The sequence below is a fragment of the Pseudomyrmex gracilis genome, unplaced genomic scaffold (genome assembly GCF_002006095.1).
Source record: "Pseudomyrmex gracilis isolate BER0280 unplaced genomic scaffold, ASM200609v1 scaffold_44, whole genome shotgun sequence".
Taxonomy (NCBI): Eukaryota; Metazoa; Arthropoda; class Insecta; order Hymenoptera; family Formicidae; genus Pseudomyrmex; species Pseudomyrmex gracilis.
Genome location: NW_018020628.1, coordinates 380,648 through 401,273, shown reverse-complemented (window position 1 = coordinate 401,273; position 20,626 = coordinate 380,648). Strand labels below are relative to the sequence as shown.

Here is a 20,626-nt window from a genome sequence, read left to right as displayed (position 1 = left end):
AAAAAAAAAAAAGCAAAAGATAAAAGTGTATATTTTATTCTCAGAATATAAGCATGATTTTGAAAAATGCCGCTCATTAACACTTTCGAGGTGAATATTTAAAGCATTTCGCAGTAATTTCTGTACAAGGGCGCCTATCCTTCAATGCTAAACTGGAAGCGATTCCTCAAGTCACAGCAGGTGGCAGCTCATCGTTCTCGCCATTGTGGCGACGTTGTTACCGCGCTTACATTTGCAAAAGCCTGCTTCCAAGTATCCACTTTGCAAATGGAAGGTGAAACAAATCGATTTTCAACAAAAATACATCTACTTTCGATAATGCCGAAAGACGATACATCACATAAGATTGCAAGTGTCGAGACTCTTGTCTCGACAAATGAAACATTAGTGTCTCTGCGCGGCGATATTTTAGTATAGTTCAATTTTTGCACATTTGTGAAAAATTACAAAGCTCCCGCAACGAGATAAAAATCAATATGTATTTTTAACATATGTAGAAAATTCCAAAAAGATAAAAAAGAAAAAGATTAAAAAAAATTGTTTTATTATTTGCAATAATTTGCAGTCTAACAAAATTTTTATTGTTGTATTATTTTCAAAATGAAGAGAAAGATCTCGGATAATTGAATTTATGCAATATTGCTGCTGTTCTCTGTGATAGTGTTATCGGAATAAATGATATATTTAATGGCCGTTTAAATTAGAAATGCAACGACGCGACGTACAAGCATAGTACGAACACATCAGTCGCTTATGAATAATTGCACAACTCCAGCTATATGTCACGTTGTCTCGGTAATGAACACGTGGGAATTACTTATTGTTAGCACTAAAATGTATTTACTGAATGATTATAATAGCGTGATATTATTCGCTGCGGAAATTTTATTAATATCTATAACACAATTTTATTCCCTCGCATCGGAGGAATATCGATAGGACGCTCACGATCATTCAGATATAAAACTTTTACTGACATATAAAAATAAAACAAGAAAGTACACCTTTTATATAGATTGGATATTATTTTTTTTTTTTTATCTGCCAGCATCATATAAAAAGAATAAGTGTGTTAATTTAAAAATGTAAATATCGGTTCTTTTTTTATCCAACTTTTCTTGAAAAACGTGATTACGTATTAATAATAATGTCTGGATTATGTGCGAGACTGCGACTGCGAAACAAGTTATTTCTACGTTTTATAATGTCACGTATAATCGTCGGGTATTAGAGCGATAAATTCACGAACCGCCTCCGTAATGGAACACCAAGTTATGAGCACGATCTCTCTCGCTACAGTGTCGCGAAAGATGAAGTTGCGTCAGGAAATGCCTCGATACCTCGACGAGGCATCGGGGATTGATTGATGATAACTCGCGGACTAAATATTCACCGGTGATATCGAAAATTCCACGAATAGCCGAGAGATGAATTTCGTGCGCGTGAAAGCGATTAATGGTTATCATCCATAGCACTTGAATCGATATCATCACCAGTCGCCGCGGACTTGGTTTGAATTATTGTTAATTTTCTGCGGCAAAAACGAGCCAGATCGAAAGAATGTACGGTCGATATGAGCATTAATATTTCCATCTTAACGAGAAATACCACCGGCGGTTTTTTTCTTCCCACGAAAATGCATAAATTTATGAACTTTCGAGAATTTTCATACAAGTCGACTGATTTTTCTAGCGAAGAGGAAAATCGCTATTTCAATTATTTGACGGTTACTTGTCAGATGTTCGAAAGAACATCATTGTTGGAATTTCATCGCGAATGATGGAGTTCCGACGGAAAAATTATGCAAAGTTATATTGAACTTTGCGCAAACAGTCTTCCGTTACTAGTTTCCGTTGGCGACGTTAAAGAAGCTGTCAATAAAACGTAAAAAATGACACGTGAAATGACATTAATGTATAAACTTTTCTCTGCGTATATGAAATGTATGTATCTGTGAATATACAGTTATGCAAGAGAAAAACAGAGAAGAAAATCATATTTGTATATAAATTTGACATTAAAAAAAATATCTTTATGTGTTTTTCAAATATATAAAATAAATTGGCATCGATATTTCCTCTTCGCAACTTTTACTTGTAAGTTTGCTTTTAATTTTTATAAAAAGAATTTATTTAAATTAATTTATTTGTATATAATTTTAATATTTTTTTGATGATACGGAAAGCTCACTTTTATAAAAAAATTTTCATATAAATAGTTTTAACCACAGAAAGAAACCTAAAATATTCAAATTTTTCCAACTGCAATAATGCACGTTATACGTTTCCGCGAATTCCACATTTTATTTCAACAACTTACAAATAACAGCAAATAACAAGCGATCATTGCGTAACGTGTCAACATTGCGGGATCTATGCGTCGCGCACAATAAAACCGGCGATTTTTCACAATTTTATCTCACACTCGTATAAATTGCACAATTTGCTGGTACTAGCAAATAAAATCGCCCACTAGGAAGGAAAAAAATTCAGGATCCAGATAAATATTATCACAGTGGCTGAATAAAATACATAGTCGACGTGTGCAATTTTTTTCTCGTCGGTACAAAGCCACATTGGCAGCGCGTTATTACCTTTTTTTTTTTTCGGGCGAATGGGAAAGGGACGCAAGCAAAACTACGGGTTAAATGCGAGCCAAGTAGGCTTAAGCTTCAATTATATACCGTTTGTGGATGTGATTAAAGTTTCTCTTTCCTCTTACATCATCGCTTATATCACACAATTCGCTTTGTGTAATCGCGGAAGAAAATACATAGTGGCTTGGCCGGCAGCAAATCGATATTGTTACAGCCTTGCCTGACGTCACAGCTTTACAAACATAAGATAATACTCGTGTTGAAATATAGCTTCATCCCGCATAGCCATTCACGCTCTCGCATGCAACCGAACGCAAACGAAGCCGTATCGTCATAGACGTTGCTCTCATTTACATAAGGCGATCGAGATGAATGGAATCGTGTGCGTGCGTGCGACAGTGCGCTGTGTGTGTGTGTGTGTGTGTGTGTGTGTGTGTGTGTGTGTGTGTGTGTGTGTGTGTGTCGTATGTATGTGCACACCTGCACGCACTCATCTCTTGAAACAATAGTCCGTGAATCCGCCCGCCTCTTTGCCCGCATCAATTCGCGTTCCTCTTCTCACCATCGACTAAAGACCATCTCTGAAAGGAACGTTACACGAATACGTCGCGTCTAATTGTGTGGAAAACGGCTCGGCGAATGCGCTCGGGGCGCAACCAGGTAGCTACACCGCAAACCCCCGATGCAATTCAGTACGAGAGATGCAAGCCACATGTCGCCCGTGGCCGTTAACCATACACGAGCGGAACAGGTGCGGAATATGCATTACTGGACGGCACATACGGATCTGGTTATTTCGAAATCGCGCCCTCGGGTTAGACGAGACGTGACATTGATTAAAACGCGAAATGCACGCAGAAGTAAAAGAGAGACCGAGATCTATAAAGGCGAATTTACACCCGTTTCTGAAAAATTGCTCTCACTCGTGGGAAGACCGTCAGATGGTCGGGAATAAAGCGCGATTCGAGGTCTTTCGTTGCCACTTTTTTCATCATCACTGTCTGAAAAATACATTTAGCGCATACATATATGTATGTAGTTTTAGACTTATTTTAAGATGAAGTCTCTTCTCCTCATCTTTTTTTCGATTTGATTTGTGCATTCACGACACGATGCGCATAATTGTTTGCAGATTTCGACGTTAATCTCGCACAGAGAGCGACCGCTATGCTCGGATCGGAGTCTACGAGCGGTCGCCAGAGTCGGCCAGGCGGTAAATTTGGCGGTCGAGAGATTCGTTACCGTGGGCGAAACTATCGCGGACGACAACCCGGAGATCAAACAGGAGATGTACGAGGCATGCAAGGAGGCGAGGATTGCTGGTAAGCGCGTAAATAACAATTACGTTAAAGGTCGCAATAACATAAATAAAGGCAAACTAACAAAAGACAGAAGGACGCTTATGTTTAAATTAAAAAATTTGAAAATATGTTCTTGAAGTTGTTTTGAAGGTCGTTTTGAATCGCACTGAAAAACGCGCGACATGTGACGAAACGCGAACTCTCGATACAAGTGCATTCTCTCGCGCACGTACCTGTTACTATATTTTAATTTCAATTAAAAGTTGCGCGTTTGCGCAACAACAATGTGCAAACGTGTTCAATTACATTTCACAAAGATAAACTTGCGTCAAAACACGGCGCACTAACTATGCGCATGCATTGTGCGGTACTGGCGGTCAATGGAAAACTTCAAGAAAGTACATTATCTATCGAAGAAACAACAATGGGAAATTTCCGTAAATGGATTTTGAAATTCTGTAGCGTTCGTGATCACCGTGAGAAGAAAATTCGCGATTTTTTATTTGTATACAGCGAGCGCCGGTACGTGATTTGCAACAAGCATTATTCAACGAGGTGTGTGCGGGAGATAACGTTTACTAAATTTTAAACGCAAAAAATTTTATAATCCGATGCTGCTGAAATTGATGTAAGAACAATGCAAGGAATGCGCGCGCAAGGAGAGGATTTATTATATAATAAAACTTCCGCCTCGGTTGTAAACTTCATTACGATATTGTGTTTGTGAAGTGTTCCAGCGATTTAACGTGCAAGTTTCTGTTTTATCGGATATTCTGTCTATTTTTCTCCGTTGATATTATCCCCCGGTCTTAAGAGAGAACAAATTGTGTATTATATTTATAATACTCTTACATCAAGCTCGACAGCTTTAGTTAGTTTGCGCGAGAACAGCATTATCTCAAGTCAAATACATATTTGTTCTCTCATCAACTCTACGTTTAAAAGAATTATTTCTTATCGCGGATGAATTCGCACACACAGAGATCACGAGTACGTGAGTTAAGTTTTAACCGCGTGTTGATGCATTATTCAGTAAAAAAAAAAAAAGAAAACGTCTTACGTGAATAAAAATCCAAATACGCGTACGTGAAATCGTTGAAAATATACGGACTCTCTTGTCTCTGAACTTGACTACTGGTCGCGCGCATCCGAAAATAGTAGGTCACGCGAAAATCTGATTCGCGAAGATTTAAAGGAACACGTTACATATTCTCCGATGCAATTTTACGACCTCACACACGAAATAACGATCCGCATATCTTCTCCTCAGAATGTATCTCTACCGGTTTAACCTTGTTTTTTGTTTTACGATGGAAACGATGGAGAAATAAAAGATTCACGCGGAGATGTTACTCGTCTTGAATTACGACGCGAAAAGAGTTGCTCGCGTGGATTAAGAGCGTTCGAACGTCAGCGTCAAACGTTCTCCGCGAGATACAAATTTTCCGTTTGTCGCGTGCAACCTTGCACAGATAATCTGCCGCACGCGAGGCCCGGAAGAAAGGGGGTGGATCCGCGCGTATGCGGAGGATAAGGATAACCGTAACCTTTGCACACGTCGCTCGCTCGCCGAAAGCCTTATCGTCAGTCGCGGCAGATGATATCTTCTCGTGTCTTCACGCCAGACCGCACATTGTAGAACGACAAATCCCCCGCATAGACGCCGCACGATGTGGCGAAGTGCAGTGTGCGCGCGGTGACCCAGTTTTGCCGAACCTTGAAAGGTTTTTCGCCACTTAACACGCAAGAAAAGTCCCCGGACGTATCCTTGCCAAATAGCGGAGAAGTAATGGCCGGAATAAGGACCACAGATATTTCTTTTTCTAAGCACACCTGTTCGCGCTCTCTCGCTCTCTCTTTTTGGGAAACAATTCTATTCAAGAGAAGAAGACGACCGGTCTTCAAGGAAGCAAAATGTCCCGCGACACAAATTGGAGATCTCGGAAGACTGATTTCGGAAAGCGGAAACTGTCGACGTAAATCCAACCAAAAAGTTTAATTGAAAATGAAAAACCGACCGGTTTGTGAGATGCAAAATTGCGTCTCGTTTGTTAACAGCGTTGCATTTGATACCGGAGAACTTTATCTCTACGTGCACACAAGAGACGCTATTATTATAAGCGAGTTATTCTTCTCGCTATCATCGATCTTGTGCTTTACGGGAAAGCGGTGATATATAAATAATAAACCGCGATCTCGCGCGTCACACGTATAACACGCGGGTCAGATGAAATTTTTGTAATACATAACGGAATGTATTACATGTACTTGGTACATACAAAACCGACGTGTTCCGCGAACTTGCGATAAGATCGATAGAAGATTTCCGACTATCGTCCGACACGAAGATTCGATTATTTAAATTACTGCAACGAATTACTTGTCGGAGCACGAGAGACGTATCAATTCGCGTAGCGATAGAATGACGTCGAAAGGGCGCCGATATTGCGGCGATCGTAACGGAGTAGTCATGCAAACGTAGGGATAACCGTTGTTGTCTATCCCCGGCCTGAACAAATCGTTTCGCGTCGTATCGCGTGTAAATCAGACGCCATAAGTGTAACTAACCGCGGAGCCGCGAAGGCTATCGCGATGCCGACGGGATTCACTATGACGTGACACGCGATGAATTTGTGTGTAAATTGTGTCGGACGATTTTTCGCATGCACGAAGATCATCATCCGATCGCAGAGATTCGAGTCAAGAGTTTTACTATATGTGACCACGAAAAATCGTTATTCTTTGTCACATAAAAATAATCGTGTATAAAGAGCCGTCTACAATGGAAGTAGGCAGTATAGAGTAAGAAATAAGATTCTTGGAGTTATTTCATTTTTGTCTATACAAGTAATTATATTTCGCGTTTTTTAACACGCGTCTTTCATTGGCTGACAGTAAGGCAGTAGATAGTTTGAAGTGGGAATTACCCATTAAGTTATTCCCGTTGTTACTTCACCGAAAACTAGTTTACTCTCTACTCCTACGGTCTTACTACCTTTATTGTAGACTGGCTCTAAGAGATTCAAACAGCTCTACGCAGTAACTGTGTACACGAGAGTATCAGTTAAACACGAATAAATAATCGGGGATCAGGTGGCGAAGACGCGCGCGACAACAGCGCGTGTAAAAGCTCTTGTGCGAACGCTCGGTTATGTTCTCCTTCCTCTGAGATAACGCTATTTTCGATGCTTCGAGGAAACTTAAACTCGCGCGTCGAGAGACAGCGGAGCTGTCTCGGAGAAGAGGGAGCAAAGCGCATCTCACTGTAACGGGAAGCGACCGCTGTAAAAGATAAGTGGCGACATGCCAAATTTATGCACCGCGGGGGAAACAGCGCGCGTACGTACATACGGTGTGGATAAAGCAACGTTGCTGAGGAATAGTCTCGCTTATCTAGTTGCGAACACAAGTAGTTATTGCAGTCAGTGCCAACTTGGTGCCGCTCAAGCGTGATGACGAATGCGCACCGTCGCGTGGTATCTGGATAATAATTGCCAAAGGAATATCGCGTATTCGAGCGCTTCCAGATATATATAAATATCTAACGTGTACATGTACAAACTAAAGATAGAAGTTTATTATTCATAGTCGATTTTCGTCCTCACAACGAAAAAAAAAAAACGTTCGCTCGGTAATCAATTGAAATCGCGTTACTACGTACACACGAGAAATGAGCGCAGAAGATCGAAGTCGAGATAATTGGCAATAAAACGGTTACATGCAAATAGCGGCTGGAAATATCGTGTAGCACGAGAGCAAAAATAAATTATCAGAGAATCGAAGTATATGAAATGTGAGAGAAAGAGAGATCGAAAATTTATCAACGATGAATGAAAAAAAATTTATACAAATAAAAATCACTTGCGTTAGTATAAAAAAATTAAGCGAAGAAGAAGCGCACTGAACATCGAACTGATTTAATAGCGCGCACTGATAGGGCACCGCAGATAAACGTTTTGCTCTCCGATCTCTCCCCTTTCTCTTTAATGAATAAAGTTGGCAATTCATTAGTCGCATTGATCGTTCGTATAAGCTCTCGCGTTATCACGATTATATCGTAAAACGTTTGTTCCACGCTGTTTACTCCTCTGCAATTTGATGGTTGATGAACGCGAGACCGCCACGAGCATCACATCCGCTAATCCGCATTTATATAATGCTCTTTTCACAATGTAGAATCGGAGCGCAAAAAGATACATCGCGCATCAATTTGAGATAATTAAATCATTAATTACTGCAGTAAAATGCTCACAATTTCGTCGATCTAATAGCAGAAATTCAGAAACAAATCACAGTGTGTGTTAATATACAACCACACGCCATCGTCGTCGAAGAAAATCGCAAATTCGACGCAACTTCTGGATTAGCTTCGCTAATCACGCGAGCTTAAGCGCAACGAGTAATTGTTCTTTCAATATTATATATCGCGTGTCAGCGGGAAGTTAGGGGAGGTAGCACATAATTAAGCGATTGATAGGCATCTCAAAAATTTCTCGTCTCTCCGGTAAAACGCATAAATTTTGTACAACAATGATCGTCGTTTTTCCCCGCTTGTGCACTTTTTTATAACTGCAGCTATAAATCCATACGCGGGATATATGGCGCGTAACATTTCGACGTCGATGTCGATGAATAACGCAGAGCACAAAATGGTTCTTTTCACTCGCGTAGAGCAAGAAATAAAACCACGAATGTCAACGTTCTTGTTTCGCATATATACTCGATGCATTTTGCTCCTGTGAATCATGAAAAGCGCACTCCTGGGAGAGATACGCTTCTGCGCGTCGCGTTCGTTGCTATCTCCCAAATGCAATACACCGGATGCATACCGGGGATACTAATATCGGAGTAAGTAACGTGTGTGCCGCGTGTGTTTTTTTTTATCTCGCACGCACACAAAAATATCACGGAAATCGGAGCGAGATTTTTTTATTATTACACGAGCGGGCCGATAATCCGGTCGATAATCGAACATGTAGATTACGTGAAATCATACGGAATCATCGGCGCACTTCAACCATCGTTAAATTAGGTCAAGATCTCGGTGTACTTGGACGCGTAACACAGTCTGTATAAAACGCTGTAAGGATTCCGTATCAAGTTAGCTGATCTTACAACATTGACTATATTTTTCGATAAAAAAAATATATATGAATATTATATATACATATATATTATATATATATATATAGAAAGAGAGAAAGAGAGAGAGAGAGAGAGAGAGCGCATATGTTGTCTTATCAAAAAAAAACTTTGCACAGAACGTATAAAATGTACATATAAAATGTGTAAAGAAGATATTCTCTGTTATAATGTCTTTAATCTCGCGTTAAGTATTAAATTAAAAAAGAAAATGCTCCGCAACATAGAGATTGTAGGAAGTATGTAAATTGCGTAAGCTCAAAGAGAGCTGCTTAATGAGATTTGTAAGAAAAGAAAAATTAGAACTAGAGGCCTTACACATTTTAACTTGATGAGAAACGAGTAAAAGGTGCGTGTAATGAGAAAAGTATTCACCGAATAGAACGATGAGCGCGAATAATTTGCAGCAGTGTCTATGAGAAAAGTTTATAAATACATCGTTGAGCTGAGACGAGAGAAAGAGAGAGAATTGTCCGGGGAGATGAATTGACGAGCAGTATTTAATGAAAGCTCGCAACGATGAGAGCTCGAAAACGATGAAACATTCATGTCGTTAAGAAAGATTTGTTTTTTATAAATCGATTTTTATCACTTCACTTTAACGAATACGACATATGTGACATTTTATCATGATTACTCTACGTAAAAGGAACAGACATTATCGATGTAATAATCTATTGCTTTCTCATCGATTTTCCCGTAACAGTTTACGTTTAGGATATCGTGAGCCACTAATGGCGATGAACAATTAGTACACGGCAATAGCTTGAGGCGATATTGTGTTTCGCGCTAACTACAGCCCTCTAATTCAGGAAATAACTATTTAATGATACAGCGTGTTCTCTCGTGCTCTCCGAGTTTTCGATTGATGTCGTGTATTTTCAAACCACATTACGTGCACATGTGCATCGTTAAAAAATAAATTGTATAATATCATCCTTTCTATTTTTTTTTTATAAAATATAAAATATAAAATAAACATGTTTGACACAAATATTTTGATGTAAAAAAAAAGCTAGATAATTTTGATCAAAGCGAGTGTCAAATGTAACAAATTAATCTGATTATTCGCACTCTACAATTTACTTCTGTTTGAATTTTTGAACTGAATTAAAAATAAAAACAATTTTATATATAACTTTGGAATAAAAGCGGAAAACAGTAAATTATTTGCGTATTATTTCTATTCTATACTCAAATATAGTAAATCTACGTTTGGGTTCTCTATGCGAATCTTTTTCTTTAGTTTGTTTAAACTTCTTTAATGAATAAGTCACAGCGCGCACGTTGTTTAGGTGAGCTAGCGCACAAGTGGAGTAGCTAATTACGAGCACTCACAAGTACCCAATTACCCGTAGCCGTCGCAATTAAGTGGAATGGGCTCGGTTCATAATTAAATCGGTTACTTAAATTTTACGGTAATTCGTGAAAAAAAGAGATGTTTAATTTCAGTATTTGGCCGTAGGATTTAGTGAACGACTGAACTTGACACTTTTTAATCTCTGCAGAATGTATATCAAGTCAGAGAATCCAAACTATCACTTACGATATGTCGTTTTTTTTTGTTTTGTTTTTTAGGTTCGGCGATCGAAAAATTGTGCGAATGTGCCTTGGAGGACAGTTTGGCTGACCGAGGCTCCGTCGTGAGAGCCGCCAGATGTCTTCTGGGCTCGGTGACGAGAGTTCTTCTCCTGGCAGACATCGTCGTGGTCAATCAACTGCTTCACGCCAAGGATAAGGTCGCCCGCAGTCTCGGACGTCTCGAAAGCGTTTCGAATTTCACCGAATTCGTCAAGGCGTTCAGCCAATTCGGCGGTGAAATGGTCGAGTTGGCGCATTTAACCGGCGATCGTCAGGTGAGGCGAGACTTGTTTTTTTTTTTTTTTCGTGCCGATCGACGTGCATCCCGCGATCGTAATAACTGTTACACGTTGCCTGAACTTTTTTTTGACTGAAACGGGATTCAATTCAATGCGTGGCACGTGATTTTCAGAACGATCTCAAAGACGAGAGACGTCGCGCGCAGATGGCGGCGGCGCGTCAGGTGCTAGAAAGAAGCACCATGATGCTGCTCACATCCAGCAAGACGTGTTTGAGGCATCCCGAGTGTCCTTCAGCGAGAGAGAACAGAGACACCGTTTTTTGTCAAATGCGAAGAGCGATGGATCTGATACATTACGTCGTTAAAGACGGCGTAGTGGACTGCAGCGAATCTCAGTCTTACTCGAATTCGCAGGTAAGCTACGTTCGCATTTTCATAGATATTATACACGTCTGAGGGAACAAACGCGCTTCTCCCAAACAAAAAGACAGTGTATTAATTTATCGCAGTTATTTACTCTAAATACTGTGTGCGATATGAATTACCGCGTGAGATAATAACGAGAAAATAATTACACCGCGAACACGAACGTTTCTCGCGTCAAGCGACTTTGCCAAGAAATGCAGTAATAATCGCGCTTGCCAAATACGCTGTGTTACTTTCCAGACATTTATCCACATCTCTCCGTCTCATTGTTCTGCTGCATTGAGCACGCATATATGCTCCATATTGCGTGTGAGCGTTATCGGGGGAGAATGAAAAAGTCGTGTATGGTGAAATGGTTCCGAAAACTTTGAAAGTGTTCCAAAGAGCCTTTGTTCGCCAAATTGTGATTTACGTTACGTTCGCTAATGTGCTACTTAACCGACCTTGAACAGAAAGAGCGTTTTGCCCTTGCGAAGAAGTTGTAACGAGATATCGAAGCGAGATTCCGTATTTCCACGACTCCAGAGAAACCATAAATAATGGCGCGGTATCTGATCTGGCGTAAAATCGATAAGCAGCGGTCGAAAATGAGTAGTATACGAGACTTGTAGCGAAATGCATTCCCACGACTCTACCAATTGCGATTACACAATCGATCATTAATCAATATTATACACGACTATACTTGAACAAATCTAATAATCGCTAATAATGATTGAAATAAGATATTATTTTGTCAACATCCGTGTTTATTGCAAAATTTTGCTAATATCCGAAATATTAAAAATATCTTTTATTAAAATGTATCGAGAAAAGTATTATAAACAAACAAAAAAAAATTAACAACGACGAGGAGAGCTTACATAACAAGTTGGAAATGAAATAATGTGATAGAAAGTAGTGAAATCGACGATAAATGAAACTGCTGATTTCACGTCTAGCTCGGAACGATGGGAAATTCTTATTCGCGGGTAAGATCGTCTCGCTATGAAAAGGCGCTTAAACGACCATCGTAAAGATGATTATTTCTGCGCTAAATTGTGTGTATACCCATACTTACTACCCGTAGCTACTACGTACGCCCGATGTTTCAATGCACGCGACACTTGAATTTTGCGCCGGATTTTTTTCAACGTCAAATAAGCGGCGAGGAGCATATATGTACTGCTTATACATACATATGTACTTCCTACACGTGATTTACCATGTTTCCAAAAATCTCTCTCGATTTCTCCCGAAGAAACAAACGCGGAAAGAAGTCGGGTCATGATGAACGACCTTTACCCGTGCTAGAAAAACATATAGCCACCCTTGTATTTTACACTTAAGTACTACCCACTTTCCGCGCGACATAATCGATTCTAAAGTGATTGTAGACAACCTGGCCGAAGTGGGACGCTTCCGGAGCGTGACATCTCTTTAAAAGATTTAATAACGTTTGTCGTCGGTGTTTCCCAACATTACGAATTTGCATGAAACGTGATCGCGAATTTGCTCCCGCGCTATCGAAGTAATTCGTTAAAATTATCAAAGGCATTTAAAAAAAAAACAGTTTTAAATAATCAAGAAAAATATACTTTCCTTTAAAAAAAAAAAAAGAGGAATTATATATCGCGAAAAATATATCTTCTACGATCGCCCCGTTTTGCAGAGCCCGCAGCAGGAAGACTGGGACAGCAGTACCGTTTGCTCGGCATTGAAACACTTCGAGAGGCTCGTTGAAACAACGAGGATGACCCTGCTGAGACCGGACTGTCGCGAGACACTTACATCGGCCCTCGAAACAGTGGTCGAGAGAACACAGGATTTTACCGACAGCGCCTACACGAGCCATGAACACAGAGAAAATATTCTTTTGCTCTGTGATCGCGCGAAACTCGAGCTCAATACACTCTTGCGGATCGGTAACAGTATGGTAAGTCAATCTTTTATCTCGCCTCGCAGGAAAGTGTACAACAAAGTTCCATTAGTGTTTTAATATCGTGTAGAGAAACAAATTTCGTCAAAGAGTTATATATATCTCGCATTATGAGAAATGAGATGACATAAATCTAAACGCAGAAAAAAAAATTATGCGATTTGACGAAAATATCTTGACGTAATATCTCAAGTTGGGAATTAACAAATATAAATATAATAATTCTAAATTCGTTAAACATGATGATATGTTTTGAGTAACAAATTTGAAGTGTGAAAAATTTTGCCTAATAAGTTAAACGGTGGCAAGGTATGAAACGATAGACATCGTGTTCCGTCAGAATTACGAAGGCGGCGGGGGTTCACCTAGCTCGGAAATGGAGCAAGCGGTGGTGGGTGTCCTACGGGCAACCAGGGATCTCCGCCAGCAGCTCTGTGTAACGACGATGGAGCAGGCCGGCGATCTTGGCCAAGTGACAAAGGCCGGCCAAGAACTCGTGTCAACAATCAGAAATCTCGCGCTGGCCACTGACATCGACCGTCTGCAGGAGAGCAGCGACAGGTTCCACGAGTATATCGAACATATTCTCGAAGTAAGCTCCCAGTAGTACACATATGTTTTTGCGCGTTCACGCGTACCGCTAGAAATTTCAAACTTTCGGAAATAACGAGAGTTGCGGGAAAAAAATATCTCTCTCGCGAGATTATTCTCACAAGTACACAGTTGAGGTCGGTTTTAAAACGAGATTATTTGATTTTGCTTTTAAAACAAGATTATTGATTTTTTTATACCATTAGACACACTACGCGCAAATGATAGCGCGTCTATCCATCATATCTAGATTGTAATCAGTTACAGTACCTAATTGGATTTATTTTACATCTGGTTTTAAGTGTATTAGCTCGCGTTCATTATTCATATCTGACGCTAACGATAAATCTTCGTGACTTTGAAAATATTTACACGGTGTGTATACGTAAGTGAAGACAGAATACGTGATTGCTTTTTTATCGGTGCAGTTACCATAAAATAAAATTCTATATATGTATATAAATACGTGTATATATAAATTCTATATATATATATATATATATATATATATATGTATGTACATACATATAATTCTATATGTGTGTGTATATACAATACATATGTATATCAGTGCTGTTGCATACTATTATTTCTTCTACAGGTGTGCAAACTCTTGAGACACGTTGCACTTTCGGAATCGTTGCAAGTATCGGCCAAGTTCACGGAGATCAATTTGAGAATATATGGTCCGCAAGTCGTAACAGCCGCGCACACACTGGCCAGGCATCCCACTAGTAAGATAGCCAAGGAAAATCTCGAGGGTGAGTCATCTCAAGAGAAAGAGAGAGAGAGAGAGAGATTTTCTGATATATATTTAAATCCGGTGATAGTAACTTATAATTTACTTTTAATATTTTTGTTTTTAATATTTTGCAGTATTTACCGACATGTGGCAGTGGCTGATGAGTGACGTAACGACAGTGGCAAAAGATGTGCTAGAACTCAGTCAAAACCGGCCGGAAAAACAAGTTTACATGTCGCTGCCGCGGCCAGGAGTACGTAGCAATTGCTTCGAATACAAATAATCAATAACATCTTTGAATTTAAAAGAAGAATCTTTCTAAACAAATCGACAATACAAAAAACAATGAATAATTCATCAGTATGAATACTCTCGTTACAGAAACACGGCACGACGAGCAAGCCGCTAAAACCGGTGCGACTTGACAGCGAGGAGCAAGCGAAGATCGCCAAGGCGGGTCTCGAGATGAAGCTGATCACCTCGGAAATGGACGCCGAGACGGAGAAGTGGCAGGAGAGCGGAAGCGCTCTGGAGGAGAACAACGATATCGTGAAGCGGGCGAAGAACATGTCGTCGATGGCGTTCTCGATGTATCAGTTCACGCGGGGCGAGGGCGCGTTGAAGACCACCCAGGACCTGTTCACCCAAGCTGAGTATTTCGCCGAGGAGGCGAACAGATTGTACAAGGTTGTGAGACAATTCAGTTATCAGGTACGTGCCCGGATCGGCGAAACACGTCGGACGTAGATCGAGAGAGAGATGACACACGTTTTTTAATTGGACTGATGTTGATCTACATTATACCCTTACTTCTAATATCATTCTTTTTTACCATTTTTTATTATACGGATTCTATATTGGACTTGATTCCGAGTTTTTTCTTGATCCTCGCTATATATACATATATATATATTGGGAATCTTTTTACATTACGCTATTGAGTTTCATTTCTTCGTAAGTCGCAATGTCGAAGCTGCATCCAGTCAAAAATTTATTCGATGTATGTACGTACATTTATATGTTGATTAACGTCGCAACGTGTTCATTTATAGATCTGAACAATAACGGTTTGATCTTCGATGACAGAAAAGTTCATATGTTCATATACTATGTGAACATATAATATATACGCACACATATCGTTCATATATATATATATATCGTGAAAGACATCTCTGTCGATACGTCAATATTATCTTTAGTTGAGGAACGTTAAAGCTTAATTTCTGAAAGTTTCGAAAAGGAAAATCGATACCTAATATACTCGACAGATGAATAGACGAGAGAGAGTCGCAAAATTGTATGATATCTTGGAAGACATTAAAAGTAGCTCCAAGCGTCGATTGCCAGACCAGATTTAGCTTCGACACGCGTTATTAGCATTAGACATGTTCGAATTAACACGTTTGCTGCCCTCTTTCGAACTCCCCCTCCTAGCTAGGCCGAATATACCTAGTCTCTCACCCGAAATCTCACTTTGATCTCTCTATACTCTTCTCAAGAGAAAGAACAAAAAAAACGCTAACCTTGTAATATATTCTGTATTATACGATCCTTTTTTTTATACCCTCGCTCTTGAATGCCTTCATCCAGGTAACTTTTTCTCTCTTTACTTTAGATCCTTTTGGATTATAATAGATATCAGTCTCTCGCCTTATACGGAGATCAGTCTCTCATTGCCGCATATATAGCGCTCTCTTTGTTTCTCTCTTTCTCTCTATCTCTCTTTTTTGCGATCAATCACTGTTTTCCACTGTGTTGAGTGTTATCATTACATTTGTATATATTATCTCTGTATATGTACATAATTATTGCTATGCAGCATCACGCACGTAGATTCTCTTTTACTGATCATTATCACAAATAGCAAGTGTAAAAATACAATGATGACATGTTGTAACATATCTCATATGCTTGAGAAAAAACTAAAATTTATCATATCCCGATATAAACTAGTACTTTTTATACACGTACAACAATCACGTTCACATAGCAATTAATTATTTGTCACATTTTACATGAGATCCTCGGTGATACTACATACTATTCGATGAATGTTTTGGAAGCCGAAAATAATTTTTACCGTGTCCTCTACGTCATTTGTCATTTTATAATAACTCTGTCATAACGAACGTTCATGATTTTTGTTAGCAAATCTATTTTGTGTACGTACATTTACGACTTTTTTGTGTACGATTAGAAAGGTGTGTTTTAGATGCTACGGGAATGCTTCCGTCTATGGACGACGTCTATGTGCATTGTGGTCCCTCTCCTTCCACTATCTGGGGCATGAGTTTATGTCTCGAAATTTTTGCTAGCTTCCAATATCATTTTACGATAAAAAGTATTCGAAAAGTATTTTACCAAATAAATTCTACAACATTTTTTTATATTACACATTATACAGATATTCCAAAAAGCAAAAGTAACCTTTTTTAAATACAGATTAGCTTTTAAAAATAATATTACGATATTTTTTACACGGCATATAACGTGTCATGTAAAGACAGAATACACGTAAAAGGGAAGCTTGCAAAAATAACAAGGTCTGTACTATATTTCACTGCCACTTCACACAGTCACTCTGATATCTATCTCGAGCAACTATTTTGTTCAAGATCTTGCATTGTGTTCCATTAGGAAAGATAGACGATTTTTCTGTTAACTTTTTAGATGCAAATTTCTGAATATCTATAATTACATAATACATCATAAAGTATTTATTATTAGTCATTCAATAAAACTGCCAACAATAGAATCAAGCATTGCTTTACAGAAACTCTAAAGAAATGCTCTAAATATAAACAATAGTGACATCGCAAGGTAAACATATATTTTCAACGATTGTTTATCCGTCCTTATCATATATGGTTTTGACATTTAAAAAGAATAATATAGAATCACACGTAAACAGAGAACACTTAAGGACAATGTTACAAAAAAATCTTATTTTTACGTATAAATCTTATACATTTTTAATATTATAAATTTTGTATATATATTATATAATATAATATATCATAAAAATTATATTAATCTAAAATATAGAAATAATAATTCTTAGATGTAATATTTGAAAATCAATATCAAAACTATTTTAGAATATTAACTTGTCTTGTTGTGTTAGAACTTGTATAGATATTATTATTAGCTATATCCCTTTTTTTTTGTATTTATTTACATTCGATAAATAAAAACTCAGTACTTGTTATGTGAAGTATTTGTTTGTATTACTGAAGTATTTGTTTGTATTACAATTGATTATTTTCAAATCGTTGAAAATTAAGTGAAAAACAAATGTACCTTGCGACACGAACGGAGATATGAGTTTGTATATGATGTTACATGGATGCAGGTACCAGGTGGGCCGCACAAGAAAGAACTTCTGGAAAATTTGGATCGTGTGCCGACTTATGTTCAACAACTGCAATTCACCGTGAAGAACCCTACCGTCGGCAAGGCTGCCACTTTCACAAAAGTCGATAATGTTATACAAGAAACGAAAAATCTCATGAATGTGATCTCGAAAGTGGTCACAACGTGCTTTGTCTGCGCCACAAAGGTGAGCAAAGAAAATATCCTACACGCTCGATCGATTTATGTCTTAAGAGCAAGCATACACGCGAATTTTCTTTGCGATCAGGGTTGTCTGTATTGGATGAATTGGTACGGTCTAAAAATATAAACAGTTTTTTTTCGTGACATCTTAATAATGTGTGTTTATAAGCTAAATATTTTTTATGTATATAATTAAAAATTATTTATAATTTATATATACTGATTCGAATTGAGACGTTATAAAATTATCTCGATCGGTTCTGTGCGAGTATTTGATTTGATATTTGCTGAAAGATAGAAAATTTTACAGACACTCATTAACTTCTAATATCAGTCGCGAGGATACATATATTTGTACTTCAAGTACTCGTACAGGTTCGCAGAGTCAACAGCGCAGAATCACTAGTTCAGACTAAAAAAATCGAGTGCACCTTTCTCTCTCTTTCTCTCTCTCTATCTCCTTCCGTTCTATTCACCATCTATAGCACAATCTCGTCATGCCGCAATATACGGAACTCAGCCCGATGATGGTGCCCGGGCAGGCCGAAGAGGATTGCTTGTACCCGATTAGTCCGCAATTGTTGCCATCCACGAGTCCCTACGTGCAACCCCACCCGCTCACGTCCGCACAATTTTATAACATCCTGAAACCGCCTCCCACCCTGTCTCCCTTCAATTACGGCACCATACCGAATCCGTCCGCCGTTTCCGGGACGTCCCGGAATCCTGGTGCCTTCGTCCATCCGTCCGCACTGCCGTTCACGACGCCTGGAGCGCAGCAGCAACCGCCATACTGTCTGCAGAATCTGCAGCTCTTGCAGCTGCAGCTGCACCACGCACAGCTGCAGCACTTAAGACACGCCACGCTACCGAGATAATAGCAGGCCCTTATGTAATACGTCGTGCCGTAGCACGTGGCACGTGACACTGTCGTGAAAAAAACGTTTCACGCGCACGCACGCACGCACACGTCGAGAACACTACACGTTCTTCGCACAGGTTCGACTTTGGTTTTGTTTCTTTTATTTTGCTTTGTATAATCTTTTAATTTCCGTCAGATCACCAGCCAATATCGAATCGCCGTAATTTTGGTGTGACACTGCGCTCCAAAATTTTTATAAATTGCAATTTCAACTTGTTCGCAAGGGACCGAAGTGAAAAATAATTTCACCAAAATTACGACAATCTTTTGCCTTTTAGCTTCGCTAATGGCTTCACGGTTTTTTATTATTTTATATAGAAGAACTAACAACAGCTGACAATAGACTTTGTTTGCGGCTTTTTTGCAATCTTTCCGTTTTTTTGTCTAATTCGCATTTTGCTTCGAACTAAAGCAACACACAACGCGATCCTCCACGTCCATCCAATAACACAAACCACGTAATAATAATCGATTTGAATTAATCCATTTTTTCAGCTACCTTTACAGGAATGGCTACAATGTATCTCGTAATGAAATCTAACATATCTTTTCACTAACATCGCATACTCTAACAAAATATTTTTACAAGATAATGGAAGAAGCACTTCTTTTTGAAAATAAATTGTTTAAAAAAATATTGCATTAGATAAAAAAAATTTATCTTTTATTTCTGTCTGTCTTCTCTTTTGTCAGAGTATGTGACTTTTTTTACTTAGATCTCAAACTGACTCGCCAAATATGACGGCACGAGCGTAACAATGTCACAGCACGTGACACCTCTCTTTTTCTCGAGAACATATATATGCATATATCTAATATTTTCATTCTAATTCGAGTGCTAAGATATTTGGAGCGTAACATTAGTGCAATCGGAAGCTCGTTGAAAGTTGGAACGGAAATCCAATCACATCGAGAAACGCTGATTTATTTCTCGTGGGGTGGACTTCGAACGGAACATCTTTTTCGGCGAGCCTCCGCTTGATTCTCCACCCTATCGAGAATTCTGCAAGTCCCAAAGGGACTACGCGTCGTGTACCGTGTGTAATAACCATTGCGCTCTACGTTTTTTCAGTACAACCTGGATTTCCGAGGTCTGTCGGCGCGCGGTGCCGGCGGCTCGCCGTACAGGGGCGGAGAGGGCGGGGGAGCTGACGGCGACGGTGGCGGAGTTGGCGTCGACGGCAGCAAGACGGGCTCCGCCCCCGGCAGCGACCCGTCTGTCTGACAGTTCGGGATGGCCCGACGGGCCAAGGGGGACGCTCGCCGCACCCGGGTTTCCTTTTTACTTTTCTAGGGAGAACCTCGCCTGCCCCACCGACCATCAAAATCGTACACGTACACGTCGACGAGATGTCGCGTGCGTCAGAATTATACGGTATTCGGGGGTGGCCTCGCCTGGCCGCCGCCGTTGGCGATGTGTTGCGCGTAGTTACAGTATTCGGAACCTGCGGTTAATGTGAGTAAGCGTTCCCTCTGGACGCCCTGATGATTTGAAAAATACGAAATGGGGAGGACGGATGTAATATTTAACGCACTTCGCGAAGCTGTCAACCGAGAGCAATCGCGAAGGTGTGGTAATAATTAGTGTAAAAGGGAGATTCCTGATTG

The 20,626-nt window shown here is 39.5% G+C and overlaps 1 protein-coding gene across 4 annotated transcripts in view; it reads left to right on the top strand.

Annotated features, from left to right (window-relative positions):
* The window catches only part of LOC109853153 (alpha-catulin), a 40,755-nt gene extending 20,614 nt beyond the window's left edge, over positions 1-20,141 (top strand). For 3 of the 4 annotated variants that reach the window (XR_002250087.1, XR_002250089.1, XR_002250088.1), the window contains 11 exons: positions 3,729-3,918; positions 10,618-10,895; positions 11,033-11,275; positions 12,939-13,202; positions 13,546-13,797; positions 14,398-14,557; positions 14,673-14,791; positions 14,920-15,249; positions 17,894-18,100; positions 18,582-19,095; positions 20,091-20,141. Coding sequence is in view for 1 of the 4 variants with exons in the window: in XM_020424980.1 (XP_020280569.1) it covers positions 3,729-3,918; positions 10,618-10,895; positions 11,033-11,275; positions 12,939-13,202; positions 13,546-13,797; positions 14,398-14,557; positions 14,673-14,791; positions 14,920-15,249; positions 17,894-18,100; positions 18,582-18,974 (2,436 nt within the window). In the remaining 3 variants the exon portion in view is untranslated. Of the gene's footprint in view, positions 1-3,728; positions 3,919-10,617; positions 10,896-11,032; positions 11,276-12,938; positions 13,203-13,545; positions 13,798-14,397; positions 14,558-14,672; positions 14,792-14,919; positions 15,250-17,893; positions 18,101-18,581; positions 19,820-20,090 lie in introns of those variants that run through there. The other variant, XM_020424980.1, reaches the window with a different exon arrangement.
* The last annotated feature ends 485 nt before the right edge of the window (positions 20,142-20,626 follow it).